Below are 11,136 nucleotides of genomic sequence, written 5' to 3'. Positions count from 1 at the left end.
GAATAATAGTCCCTACTACACAGGATTGTTGTGAGGATCAAAGAATAATATATATGTAAAGTACTCTGCAAAATTTGAAATGCCACTCGAGGTGTCCCAAAAGTATTAGGGTAGTTTTAATAGAAGACTGCACTAACTTTTGGGACACTGGGGATCAATGCTATTTTATAATGTATACTTGTGAGACTGAGTTGTAGTGGCCTTTAGGAAGTCTTTTTCATCTACAGCTTCTCCTAGGTAAGAGTAGGCAGGGTATTCAAAATATTGGAAAAGGAAAGGGTGTCATCGTTCTAGTTAATTAAAACAAACGCCACGCTGCACAATTCCTCCCCTCCTTAAAGGGAAAAAAAAAGCAGAAAATGAGGACACGCGATTTCTTTGCAGCACGTTTTATGAGGCCAGAAAAAAAAAAAAAGCCACGAAACCCATTCTCATATCCCTTAAGAGGAGTCGTAGACACATGCACCCACACGTTCAACCCCGCAGTAAGGGATGAAGCAGGCACTTCTAAGGAGCCCAGCCACCAAGCTCGGGAAACATCTCTCTCCCCGGCTAATGGGTTTAGCAGGTGATTTAGCAGCCAGGCTGGGCCTTCCTTAGTCCAGAGGAGGGAGGTGGCTGGGTGGCGGGTGTGCTTGTCGGCCAGGGGGTGGGGTGGGGGGAGGCGGGGTGCTGCTGGCTCTCCCTCCCCCACGCTGCTGGCAGAGCAGCCTCTGCGTGTCAGGTACCGTGAGAAGGCGCGGGAGGAGGGGGAGCCCAGATGAGTACTAAAGGGATGACTTAGAGCCGGCTTTCCAGAAGCCGCGCACGCAATGCAAACTCCGCACGCAAAGGGGAGGCGACCCAGGAGAAGGAAAAAAACACACACACGCCACCACCAAACTTTTCAACTCTGTAAAGCTAGGAAGACAGTGTTTTTTTTTTCTTCTTTTTTTCTACACAGCCCACTCAGTCCCGCCAAGGGACGCCAGCCTGTTCCGTCTAGTCCTACCCCCTTCGAACTGCTTGCTCCCCCAGGATAATCCTCCCTTTGGGGTTGGTCTGCCCAGAGAGACAAAAAGAGGCGAGGCGGACAGCTCTTCCAGCCTAGGGAGAGAGCGAGTGTGCGCCCACAGCCAAAGCCTGCCCGGGTTACGCGGAGAGCAGGGGAGCGAACAAGTGTGCGCGCGCCCCCCGACCGAGAGTCTCCCGGCAGATTGCTATGAGGTTGTCCGCGGAGGGAGCCGGGAAGGCTGGCGCGGCTCTTCTCCGTCTGCCGGGCATCTATGATTATGACTATGATTGTTTATTCAACTACCCTAGCAGGATACCTGAAACTCTACCTCTTATACTTTGGAGGTGTAAGAATTTTAAAAATTCAATAAACTTTTTTTTAAAGCGTTTTTAAACAAGTTCACGCTTTGCTATACAGTCCTCGTTCTTTTTTTGTATGTTGAAATGGTTGTGATTATTTGCGAAGTTTATAGAAAAAATTTAAGGGAAGGGAATATGTATTTACATAATCGTCTACTATGTACCAAGTGCTTTACAAATATCTCATTTTATCCTTAAAACAGCCCTGAGAGGAGCTATTGACCCCAATTTACAAATGAGGAAACTGAGGCAGACTTTAGGTGACTTGCCCAAGGTCACACAGCTAGTACGTGTCTGAGGACGATTTTGAATTCAAGTTTTCTGGACTCTAGACCCGGAGCTCTATCCAGTGGGCAACATCGCTGCTTCTAAGGGTGTGACTGGGTGAGGGGGGGAGATATTTTAAATAAATGAGTAGATAGATAATAATAGATAGCTGATAGACAAATTAGATAGATAGACAGACAGATAGATACCGAAGTGGTGGGAAAGAAGAGAGGAGCAAACCGCAGCCACCAAGGATTCTCCTCCTGTTTCCTTATCTTACAGGTTATTGAAACGCAGCGCAGGCTCACGCCACTTTTACCGGGCTGGGGACTGGGGGGGGGTGGGGGTGTAAAACTGAGGGATGATCAAGAGAATAAAATAAGAGAGACTTCTGAATCGAAGGATTGAATTTTAGGTTTAGAGTCGGAAGGGACCTTTGAAGCCTCTAACTCCAAGCCCTTGGCTTTACACTTGAGGAAAATGAGGATGGCTCTGACTCTGACTCTACCTAGACTCGGGAAGATCTGGGTTGAAGTTGAAATCCTGGTTGACAGGCATAGACCACGTGACCTTGGACAAGTCACTCAATTTCTCAGTAGCCCCAGGCCACTCTAAAGCAGTAGGGCTCAGAGCAGTTGATAGAGGAGGTTTCCTCTTCAAATGTTTCGGACCAAGGAGGGAAAAAGATTACATAAAGGTAGAGAATAGATTAGGTATAAAGAAATGAGAAGCCTGAATGTTTGCGTTAAGACCCTCTGATGTCCATGGGAGAATTGGCCCTGGGAAAAGGTGATGGGCTTGGGGGTGAGACAGGTCACTTTGTCTGGAATACAGCTCTAAATGGAAACTAGGTGGAATCCAAGACTTGGGAACCAGAGTATACTTTATCTTAGGGGTGACTGCATCTCATAGCAAAAAAAACAAAACAAAACTTGCCGACTGTATTTTGGGGGATGTCTGCTTACTTACAAATAAATCCTCCTTGCAGCTGTACAGCGACTAAGTTCTGATTCCCCCCACCTCGTTTGCCTTTGGGGACTGAGGTCTAACTCAAGCGGGTGCCACTTTTAAAGAGCCCCTCCCCCCTGCCTGCTCTGCCCCGCCTTTTCCAGGTCCAGTTAGCCTGCGATGCTCTGACCGGCTCCCACCTCCCTCCTTTCTTCCCTCCCTCCTTCCTTCCCTCCCTCCTCCCTTTCGGAGTCCTTAAAACCAGGAGAAATGGGATGCTTCATTTCCAAAGTCCAGGCTGGTTCAGTTTGCAAGTAGCAAATTCCTGTTTCACATCAGCTCTGCTAGCTAGGAGTAGAGGCTGACCCTGCCATCCTTGCTCCCAAACCATCTCCAGCACAGCTAGAAAATCCTATCATTCTTCGTTTCCCGGGGTGGAGGGCACCTGGGAAGGTAACTACCTTTTCATAGCTTCACCTCACCTCAGGTTACTCCAGATTCTCTAATTTCGCACCCCTGGGCTGCAGTGGGGATGAATTTCTAACTCTGGAGCAGGTGAAAAGAGATACTCTCCACGGTGCAGCCTTTGAGATTCATCCATGCTGGAATGGGATTGTCAGGAGTATAGAGGTCTGATATCTCTCCCTCTTCGACGCAGCTAAACCTTGGTTCTACCCAGAGCTACATTCATTTCCTCAGCTCCCTACTCATCACACATTGCTGCGGGCAGCGTCTACCCACAGGTCAGTAATATCTTTGAGAAGTCTGGGAAGCCCTCACCTCCGCGTTTTACCAATTGTTGCAGGTGGGTGTGTGAGGGGTGGAGGGAGGACCAGGGAATGCACCAATTGGGAGGTAGGGAAGAGGGGCAGTCCGTGCCTAGATACCCCTCGGGATTTTCTTCTCTCTAGAGGGACCGTTATACCGTTGTTTTGGGGGGCTGTTTCTCAGAAGCCACATCTGCCCCTAACTGCTCTGTTAGTAAAGAGTGAGTGAGTGGAAGGAGATGAGGGGAGCTCGGTGGAAATAAGTACAATGCAGGGCAGATGCTGGTGGAATTCAGCGTCTTCCCACAGACAGTACCAGCAGCATCCTTAGCGGAGTGTGTGTCCTGACCAAAGTAATCATTCCTTGCTTTCTAGCCATAGTTGCTTACCTTAGGTGTGAATTGGTCTATCACAACTTAATTCTACCAGGTGCTCTAAGCTTCTTCCTCCCCTGTCCTCAAACCATTCACCACCCCCGTTTCCCACCCCCACCCCTCTATAGTCTCTATGCCCACCGATCTTGTCTCTCACAGCATGGCCACAAGCCTAAGTAGCGAAGAAGCCTGGCTTCCCGGTCTTCTGTCCACCCAGCAGACTACCCTCCTGCTCCTCGTTTCCGTGCTGGCCGCTGTCCGCTTGGGTCAATGGTTCCTACGGCGTTGCCGTCGGCCCCCATGGGTCAGCTGCAGTCCCCCTGGCCCATTCCAGTGGCCCCTGATTGGGAACGCTGTGGAGGTGGGCAGCATTCCTCATCTCTCTTTCACTCGCTTGGCCCGCCGCTACGGAGACGTCTTTCAAATCCGCTTGGGCAGCTACCCAGTGGTGGTGCTGAACGGCGAGCGCGCCATCCGCCAGGCTTTGGTGCAGCAGGGGTCCGCCTTTGCCAGCCGCCCGCAGTTCCCCTCTTTCCAGGTGGTCTCCAACGGCCGTAGCCTGGCTTTCAGCAAATACTCGGAGATCTGGAAGGTGCAGAGGCGGGTGGCCCATGGCACGGTGCGCGCCTTCTCCACTGGACAAGTCCGCAGCCGCCGGGTCTTGGAGCAGCACGTGTTGAGTGAGACTCGGGAGTTGGTGATGCTGCTCGTGCAAGGCAGTGCTGGGGGCGCCTTTCTGAACCCGTGCCCCCTCACTGTGGTGGCCGTGGCCAACGTCATGAGTGCTGTGTGCTTCGGCTGCCGCTACAGCCACAATGACAAAGAGTTCTGTGAGTTGCTGAGCCACAACGAACGCTTCGGCCGTACAGTGGGGGCGGGCAGCCTTGTGGACGTGCTCCCCTGGCTCCAGCGCTTCCCCAACCCGGTGCGCACCGCCTACCGCGACTTCCAAAAGCTCAACCGTGACTTCTACAGCTTCGTGCTGGACAAGTTCCTGAAGCACAGGAGCAGCCTGAAGCCGGGAGCCCCGCCTCGGGACATGATGGATGCCTTCATCCACACAGTGGGGAAGGAGGAGGAGAGTCCGGGAGAAGCAAAGCCTGGCCTTCGCCTTGACACAGACTACGTGCCGGCCACAGTCACCGATATTTTCGGGGCCAGCCAGGATACGCTTTCCACTGCACTGCAGTGGCTTCTCATCTTGTTCATAAGGTAGGACTAGACTGACCTGAAGGGGAGGGGGCTGGACCCTGAACCAGAGGCACAGATTTAGGTCTTCTTTGTCTAAACTTTCCCAGCCGTCTTCACTTTTCCTATCCTTCCAACCTCTGTCCTGGTCTGGAGCGCTGTGTCCAATAAGAGATCAGGGGCCTTTGCGGACCATTCTGTGACTCCAACTACAGGGAGTGGCTCAGCGTGTTCTGCAGAGTTGTGCCCCCTTCATTTTGATCGCTTGAAGCTTCCCATAGTCAGTCAAGGAAGCCAGATAAGTCTCTCAAACTGGAAAAACGAGTGGAGGCAGTGCTAAACACTTCTAGATAAACAAGCCTTTGAAAAGCACTTGAGGATCCCGCCGTCTAGCCTCCCTCCTCCTCCCCCTTGTCCCTCCCTTCCAGTCACAGGAATACTAGGAAACGGTTCCTCCTCCCTACTTCCTCTCTTCCCCTTCTCCACTCTCCTCTATTTCTCTCCCCCTCCCCTCCCCCCCCCCCCAGTGGAAAGTGTAAGGCACTAAATATGTTAAATAAACACATCAGCCCATTAGGCGCGCTGGGGCTTAGCTTAGTCAGCAGTGCAGATCCGAGGCGGGCTCTGGCAATCAAACCGAGCAGACGATTTAGGGCTTTGTTTCCCAAGGAAAGTAAACAGAATGAAGCAAAGCCAGCTCCAAGCTCGGCTGCCCCACCTCCCCTCCCCCTCCCCCCCCGCCCCCCCGCCCCGAGACTTGGTTGTGGCCCAGATCATGATTAGCTAGCACGGAAGCTTTGGGCGTGGAGCCAGGAACACAAGTTCTTATTAGAAAGGAAGGAAAGAGCAAGCTGAGAGTGTCACAGAAAATAAATAGGGATGGGGCGAGGACTCGTAAAACGCAGAGGCGGCCGGAGCAATAGGTTTACCAGGTGGAGAGGAAGCTCTCCATAACCCAGGTACGGCACGAACCGGCTGTGTGGGAATGTGCCCAAGCCTTCTCTCTCTCTTTTTTATTGTGATCGCGTGACTGGAAGCAAAGGAAAAGTTAGACTTTGCCACTTTCTTAGAGCTAACTCTAGGTATACAAGCACCAACAAAAATCTAATGAGTACAAGACTCACACAGCGGCAGTTTATTGTAGAAGGCATGCTGCTTACAACTTCTCTGAGGTTATTCGAAGAAAACTACAACTGCCAGAGGAGCTGTGACAACCACATGCAGAAATCTTAAAAATCGGGGGGGGGGGGGGGGAAGTGGTACCTGAAATCAGAGTACAGTCTGTTTCATCGATGTCAATTGAGAATATAATGTTATACTACAGTTGAAGTAATGACATCAATTATTAACGAAACAGTTTAGAATTCAACTACATTTTTTAAATCTTGCAAAAATTCTAAATTTCAACTTCCGGTACCCTTCAGATGGTACCCAACAACTTTCTGTGGTGAATGCCCAAAGCTGGGGATTTATCTGTAGAAAATTTCTTGAGGGAGTAAATATTTAAGGAAGGGATAGAAAAATGCTATCTTAGTGAAATGATTTTCGTCATCAATGCCATTTCGAACTTGTCTGTCTCTGTAAACTTAATTGGAAAAAAAAAAAAAGCCTCCATTTCTGCAGCCAAACAGTGGGGATTAAGAAATGCTATAATTTTGGCACCTCTTTAAAACAATACAGCAGGAAAAAAATATATAACATCATATGGTTGTACCAAACATCATTATGCAGGGTTAAAAAACAAACAAACCAAAAAACGACCTCTTCTTTAAGAAGATAGAGCAGACAAAAATTATGTAGCATAGGCCCTTAACATAAAGTGAGAAGAAAACTTCTAAGATGTAATATCTTGAGTGTCTCCAAAGTTAAAGCCCACTTAAGGATAGAACCAGAATTCATGGGATTGTTTTAGTTACACTCTTATTTTTAGGGAAATGTTATATTAGCCTCTCATTATGGAAAATTTTTAAATAATCAAACAACTCTTCCCCAAATAGATAACAGAATAATTATTTTTCTTGATGCAATAAAAACTGCTTTCCCTAATTGTTTTCTCCACTTGCGTTTTCAAAAACAGGTATCCTAAAGTTCAGGCTCGGGTCCAAGAAGAATTGGATAGAGTTGTGGGGCGAGATCGATTGCCCTCATTGGATGATCAGCCTCATCTCCCATATGTCATGGCTTTTCTCTATGAAGCCATGCGCTTCAGTAGCTTTATACCTGTCACCATCCCACATGCCACCACCACCGACACTTCAATCATGGGCTACCACATTCCCAAAGATACGGTGGTATTCATCAACCAATGGTCAGTTAATCACGACCCAGTGAAATGGCAGAACCCAGAAGACTTCAATCCAGCCCGCTTCCTGGACAACAAAGGATTCATTGACAAAGACATGGCTAGTGGGGTCATGATTTTCTCAGTGGGCAAACGTAGGTGCATTGGGGAAGAGTTGTCCAAAATACAGCTATTTCTCTTTATTGCCATTCTGGCCCACCAGTGCAATTTCCTTGCCAATCCAGATGAGGACCCAGAAATGAATTTTAGTTATGGGTTAACCATTAAACCAAAATCATTCACAATTAATGTCACATTGAGAGAATCTATGGAACTACTTGATAATACTGTTCAAAGACTACAAGCTGAAGACAACCAGTGAGTAGCTAGCAAAAGTGTAATGAAGTCAAAGTTAGAAAAACAAATGAGTCTATCAATCTGTTTGTCTCTTTCTGCCATCAACACATGCTCCTGTGAGCCTTTTGGATGAGAACCTATCAATAAGTATTTCTTAAGTGCCTGATATGTGGTTCACCCAATAAGTGAATCCTGGTGAGTCAGTGCATTTGACAGAATAACTAATGAAACTACAAGAATAACTTGCAAGATTTTATGATTATAAAATAAAAGGGGATTAAAAATCTTTTAGAAATATACCATAGCTTCACTATAATACTATCCTTGGGGACTGTTTGTTGAAACATTTCATAGGTTTAAAAAAAACAAACAACCTAAACCTCCTTTTGGTATCTCAGTAATGGTACAACCTTGGGTAAGTTCCAAAAAGGCAACTGCTTCATGTGGAATTTTGTTGTAGAGCAAACAGCAATACAGTAGATTCCTGGGTATATAATTGTACACTCAAAACCAAGTAGTAGTTTAAGTAGTTTTAGTTTAAGGTAAAAGGAGAGAATGAGGCCAAAAAGGAGCAATAAAGACTCTAATGGCTTACTCTTCATCTTTTAAGTCTTTCAACAAAGTCATCAAAGATTTCTGTTTAAAAAGGCCCCAGTACTTAAAGATTGTGTTTTATCTTTGACCAAATGTAGCACTCAGCATGGTTTGAGAAGTGATATGCTGTATAATATAAAATCACTCTTGCAAAAAGTGAATGGGGGGAAATTCAGTTTATAGCTAATTTTAGTGTTTTATAATGAATTTTGAAACACAGTATGTAATATTCCAAGCTAGATACTTGCCTTCAAAAATATGGCAAAATCATGAATTTGTTTACAGGTGCAACTAAAATTCAAGTGTATGGCAGACTATGCTCATTCTATTTTGAAAGGATAAGTAAGGTTAGTTAATCACAAATTGCGCATAACATGCAATAGGCATAACTATTCATTATAAATAAAATAACATTAATGAAAAGGAGTTAATTTAATAATGAAAAACCAAATTAAAACTATCTCTTAATGTAGCAACCTGCTTGTTTGCTAAGTTACCAAATAGCCAATTTAAATGAGTTGCATTGTTGAAGGTACCAGAACTGAAGCATGACAATTTTCATCTAAAACTCTTTTTTAGTTTCAAGTTGCATCTGTTATCTCCCCAACTTTTTATTGTAACTTTATTTATATATTCTTTCCCCTAGCTGATTTGATTAAAGTTATTTTGTGTCTAAATAACTTTCAACATTTTTCACATTTTAATGTGACCTTGAAATCTTTTTTTCAGGATCTAAATTTTCAACTGAGATTAATGAAAATTTTGAGTCTTTGGTTGAGGAAGGATAGGGAAATTTAGGCTCCTTTAACATGATGCCAAATATGTGGATGAATGATGAAAGTAGTTGGATTTCCTTTGGTATCGTATAGATAAAACACTTGGAACATTGATGTTTTGCTGTTCCTTACAGACATCCATATGGATATTTCCTATATTTGTCTCCTTTCATATATTAAGAACAACTATAACACAAAACACCTTCAATGGCAACATCCACGTACTGAAATACATGGAATTGGGAAACAGGTGATCCAAATTCAAGGAAACTTTGGTTTCCAATTGGTATCATGATATAAATGATAAATAACTTTTTAAGATAGCCAACTCAATATGCAGTTCTTTTGAAGAGGAGATATCATTCATATGTATATTCAGCTTAAAATATTAGTTTATTGGCTATTCTTAAAATTAAAAAACTGATAAGCAAAATTATGACTTCATTGTTCTTTCCAAAATTATAAAACAGTTGCTTAAAAGTTTACTGTTTATTTAAAGCAAAACTAAAAAAGAAATTATATGCACTTCTTTGGAAGTCACTGTTAATAGAATTACAGATTGTTTTATGTGTGTTTTCAAGAGAGAATTGGAAGAAAGATGAATAATTCAAATATTTTTCCCCACACACGTTAAATTACTTTGCTCGAAACACATAAATTCAGAAAAAGAATGCCTAGAGTGCCAGTTGCAAGTCACAGTTTATGATCTTCACAAGGATAGTAAGTTTTGGAAATTTAATAATGAAAATGGGCAGTCATACTTAGTTCATACAATTTTCTTTTAAAATGTTGTTCAAAAGCCACTGGTGAGACTAAGTATATATATATTCCTTCTTTTACCATAATGGAGTAAACTAACCATACCCAAATAGGACCAGGGAATTTGTTCTATTGCCAAATCAGACTTTCCACAAGTACTATGGCAAAACTGGGCAGATAGAAATCTGGATAAGTCATCGAGACAGCTTGACTGAAATATTTGACTGTGCTGCGATTCATTTCTTTGCATATAGGTCCCAATGTTACCTGATAATAAAGCCATGTTTATTTAATATAAGTAAAATAGATGCTTACTAGTTATCTGGTTAATTTGGTCAGGATTTTTAGACACATCAGTGTAAACTACTGACCACTCTTTTTTTCTCCACTCTTTTATAAAGCCAAAAAAAAACCCCAAACACTTTGTGGTCTGAGTTTTTCAGAGTGGTAATTAAATTGATTGGACTAAATGCATAATAACTTCATCTAATTGCACATTTGAGCTATATAGATTCAGTATAAAATATTTGCAAATCATCTATAAAAGCAGAGTATCTGTTCCAGATAACCACTACAGCTAAAACATGTTCATAAAACAAGTGGGTTTTTTTTTTTGAGACTTGGACTTTATGAGAAGATTGTCTTTAAAATATTCCAAAGGAAATGTCTCAGGATTGTTTTGTGGATTACAGAAAAGTTTTCATACCCCAGAACTTAGCCTTCACCTGTGAAATTATTTTCCAAAGTTAATATTTTCATGTTAGATCTATATTAGATCACTTAATTATGTAAGATATACTTCATTTGTATTTTTATAATTATGATGCCACTGTGTGAGGGTCCCTTGTTATTTAGCCTTTGTTATTTTTGGACCTTTTCCAATAAGCTTTAAATATGTATATAGTTACCACAGAAAAAAGTTGTAGCTGAAAGTGATGCACATTCATTTTTGTGACATGCAGCATGAATGCAGTACATATTATATATATATTATATGTATGCACATACATATGTATGCATATATGCCTCTGTAAAATCATCTCTTTTTAATTATGTGAGGATATTTTCCATCCTCAAGGATTTAGAATGCCTGTAATCATGGAATGTTATTACCAAAATATTAAATAAAAGTTTTTTTAATAACAGTTAATTTTATGTCATTGGATAAAGCTTTTACATTTCACCAAGGTGCAGAAGAACCCTTCCAACTATAGTATATAAATGGTTAACAAATGTGTGTCCCAAATATTTTATCCATTCAATATCTCTTTTATGCTATTCAATCTTTCTGTATGTTTGTTTTATCCAGTCTCCTTGCAAATCCCTAATTGATATATTAAACTTGTCAGAATCATCCCTGAAAGCTAAATCTAATTAACAACTAACCCAGCAAAAGGGTGATTACAAATGCAATTTGGTGAGGCACATTGGATTGTAATTATATATTTTATTTTACAGGAAAAAAAGTCATT

General features: G+C 43.1%; 1 protein-coding gene across 3 annotated transcripts; it reads left to right on the top strand.

Annotated features, from left to right (window-relative positions):
• Positions 1–392: 392 nt before the first annotated feature.
• Positions 393–10,809, top strand: CYP1B1 (cytochrome P450 family 1 subfamily B member 1). 3 transcript variants are annotated; one of them, XM_069108593.1, is made up of 4 exons: positions 393–519; positions 3,227–3,311; positions 3,869–4,921; positions 6,975–10,809. In XM_069108593.1, the coding sequence occupies exons 1-4, from the start codon at positions 393–395 to the stop codon at positions 7,558–7,560; spliced, it is 1,851 nt and encodes a 616-aa protein (XP_068964694.1). In that variant the 3' UTR covers positions 7,561–10,809. The 3 variants fall into 3 exon arrangements, with proteins under 3 accessions (XP_068964694.1, XP_068964693.1, XP_068964692.1); XM_069108592.1 differs by lacking the exon at positions 393–519 and having other exon boundaries at positions 3,181–3,311; XM_069108591.1 differs by lacking the exon at positions 393–519 and having other exon boundaries at positions 3,280–4,921.
• Positions 10,810–11,136: the final 327 nt, after the last annotated feature.

The sequence above is a fragment of the Petaurus breviceps genome, unplaced genomic scaffold (genome assembly GCF_028583685.1).
Source record: "Petaurus breviceps papuanus isolate PSGF00001 unplaced genomic scaffold, PetGlider_PUasm1.0 90407, whole genome shotgun sequence".
Taxonomy (NCBI): Eukaryota; Metazoa; Chordata; class Mammalia; order Diprotodontia; family Petauridae; genus Petaurus; species Petaurus breviceps.
Note: the sequence above shows the minus strand (reverse complement) of the source record. Positions and strands in the feature narration are given on the sequence as shown.

Coding starts and splice junctions, on each gene's coding strand:
- CYP1B1 (XM_069108593.1), top strand. CDS start 393: ATGAGGCCAGAAAAAAAAAAAAAGCCACGAAACCCATTCTCATATCCC. Junction 520..3,226: donor AGGCACTTCTAAGGAGCCCA/GCCACCAAGCTC, acceptor TCTTCGACGCAG/CTAAACCTTGGTTCTACCCA. Junction 4,922..6,974: donor CTTCTCATCTTGTTCATAAG/GTAGGACTAGAC, acceptor TTTCAAAAACAG/GTATCCTAAAGTTCAGGCTC.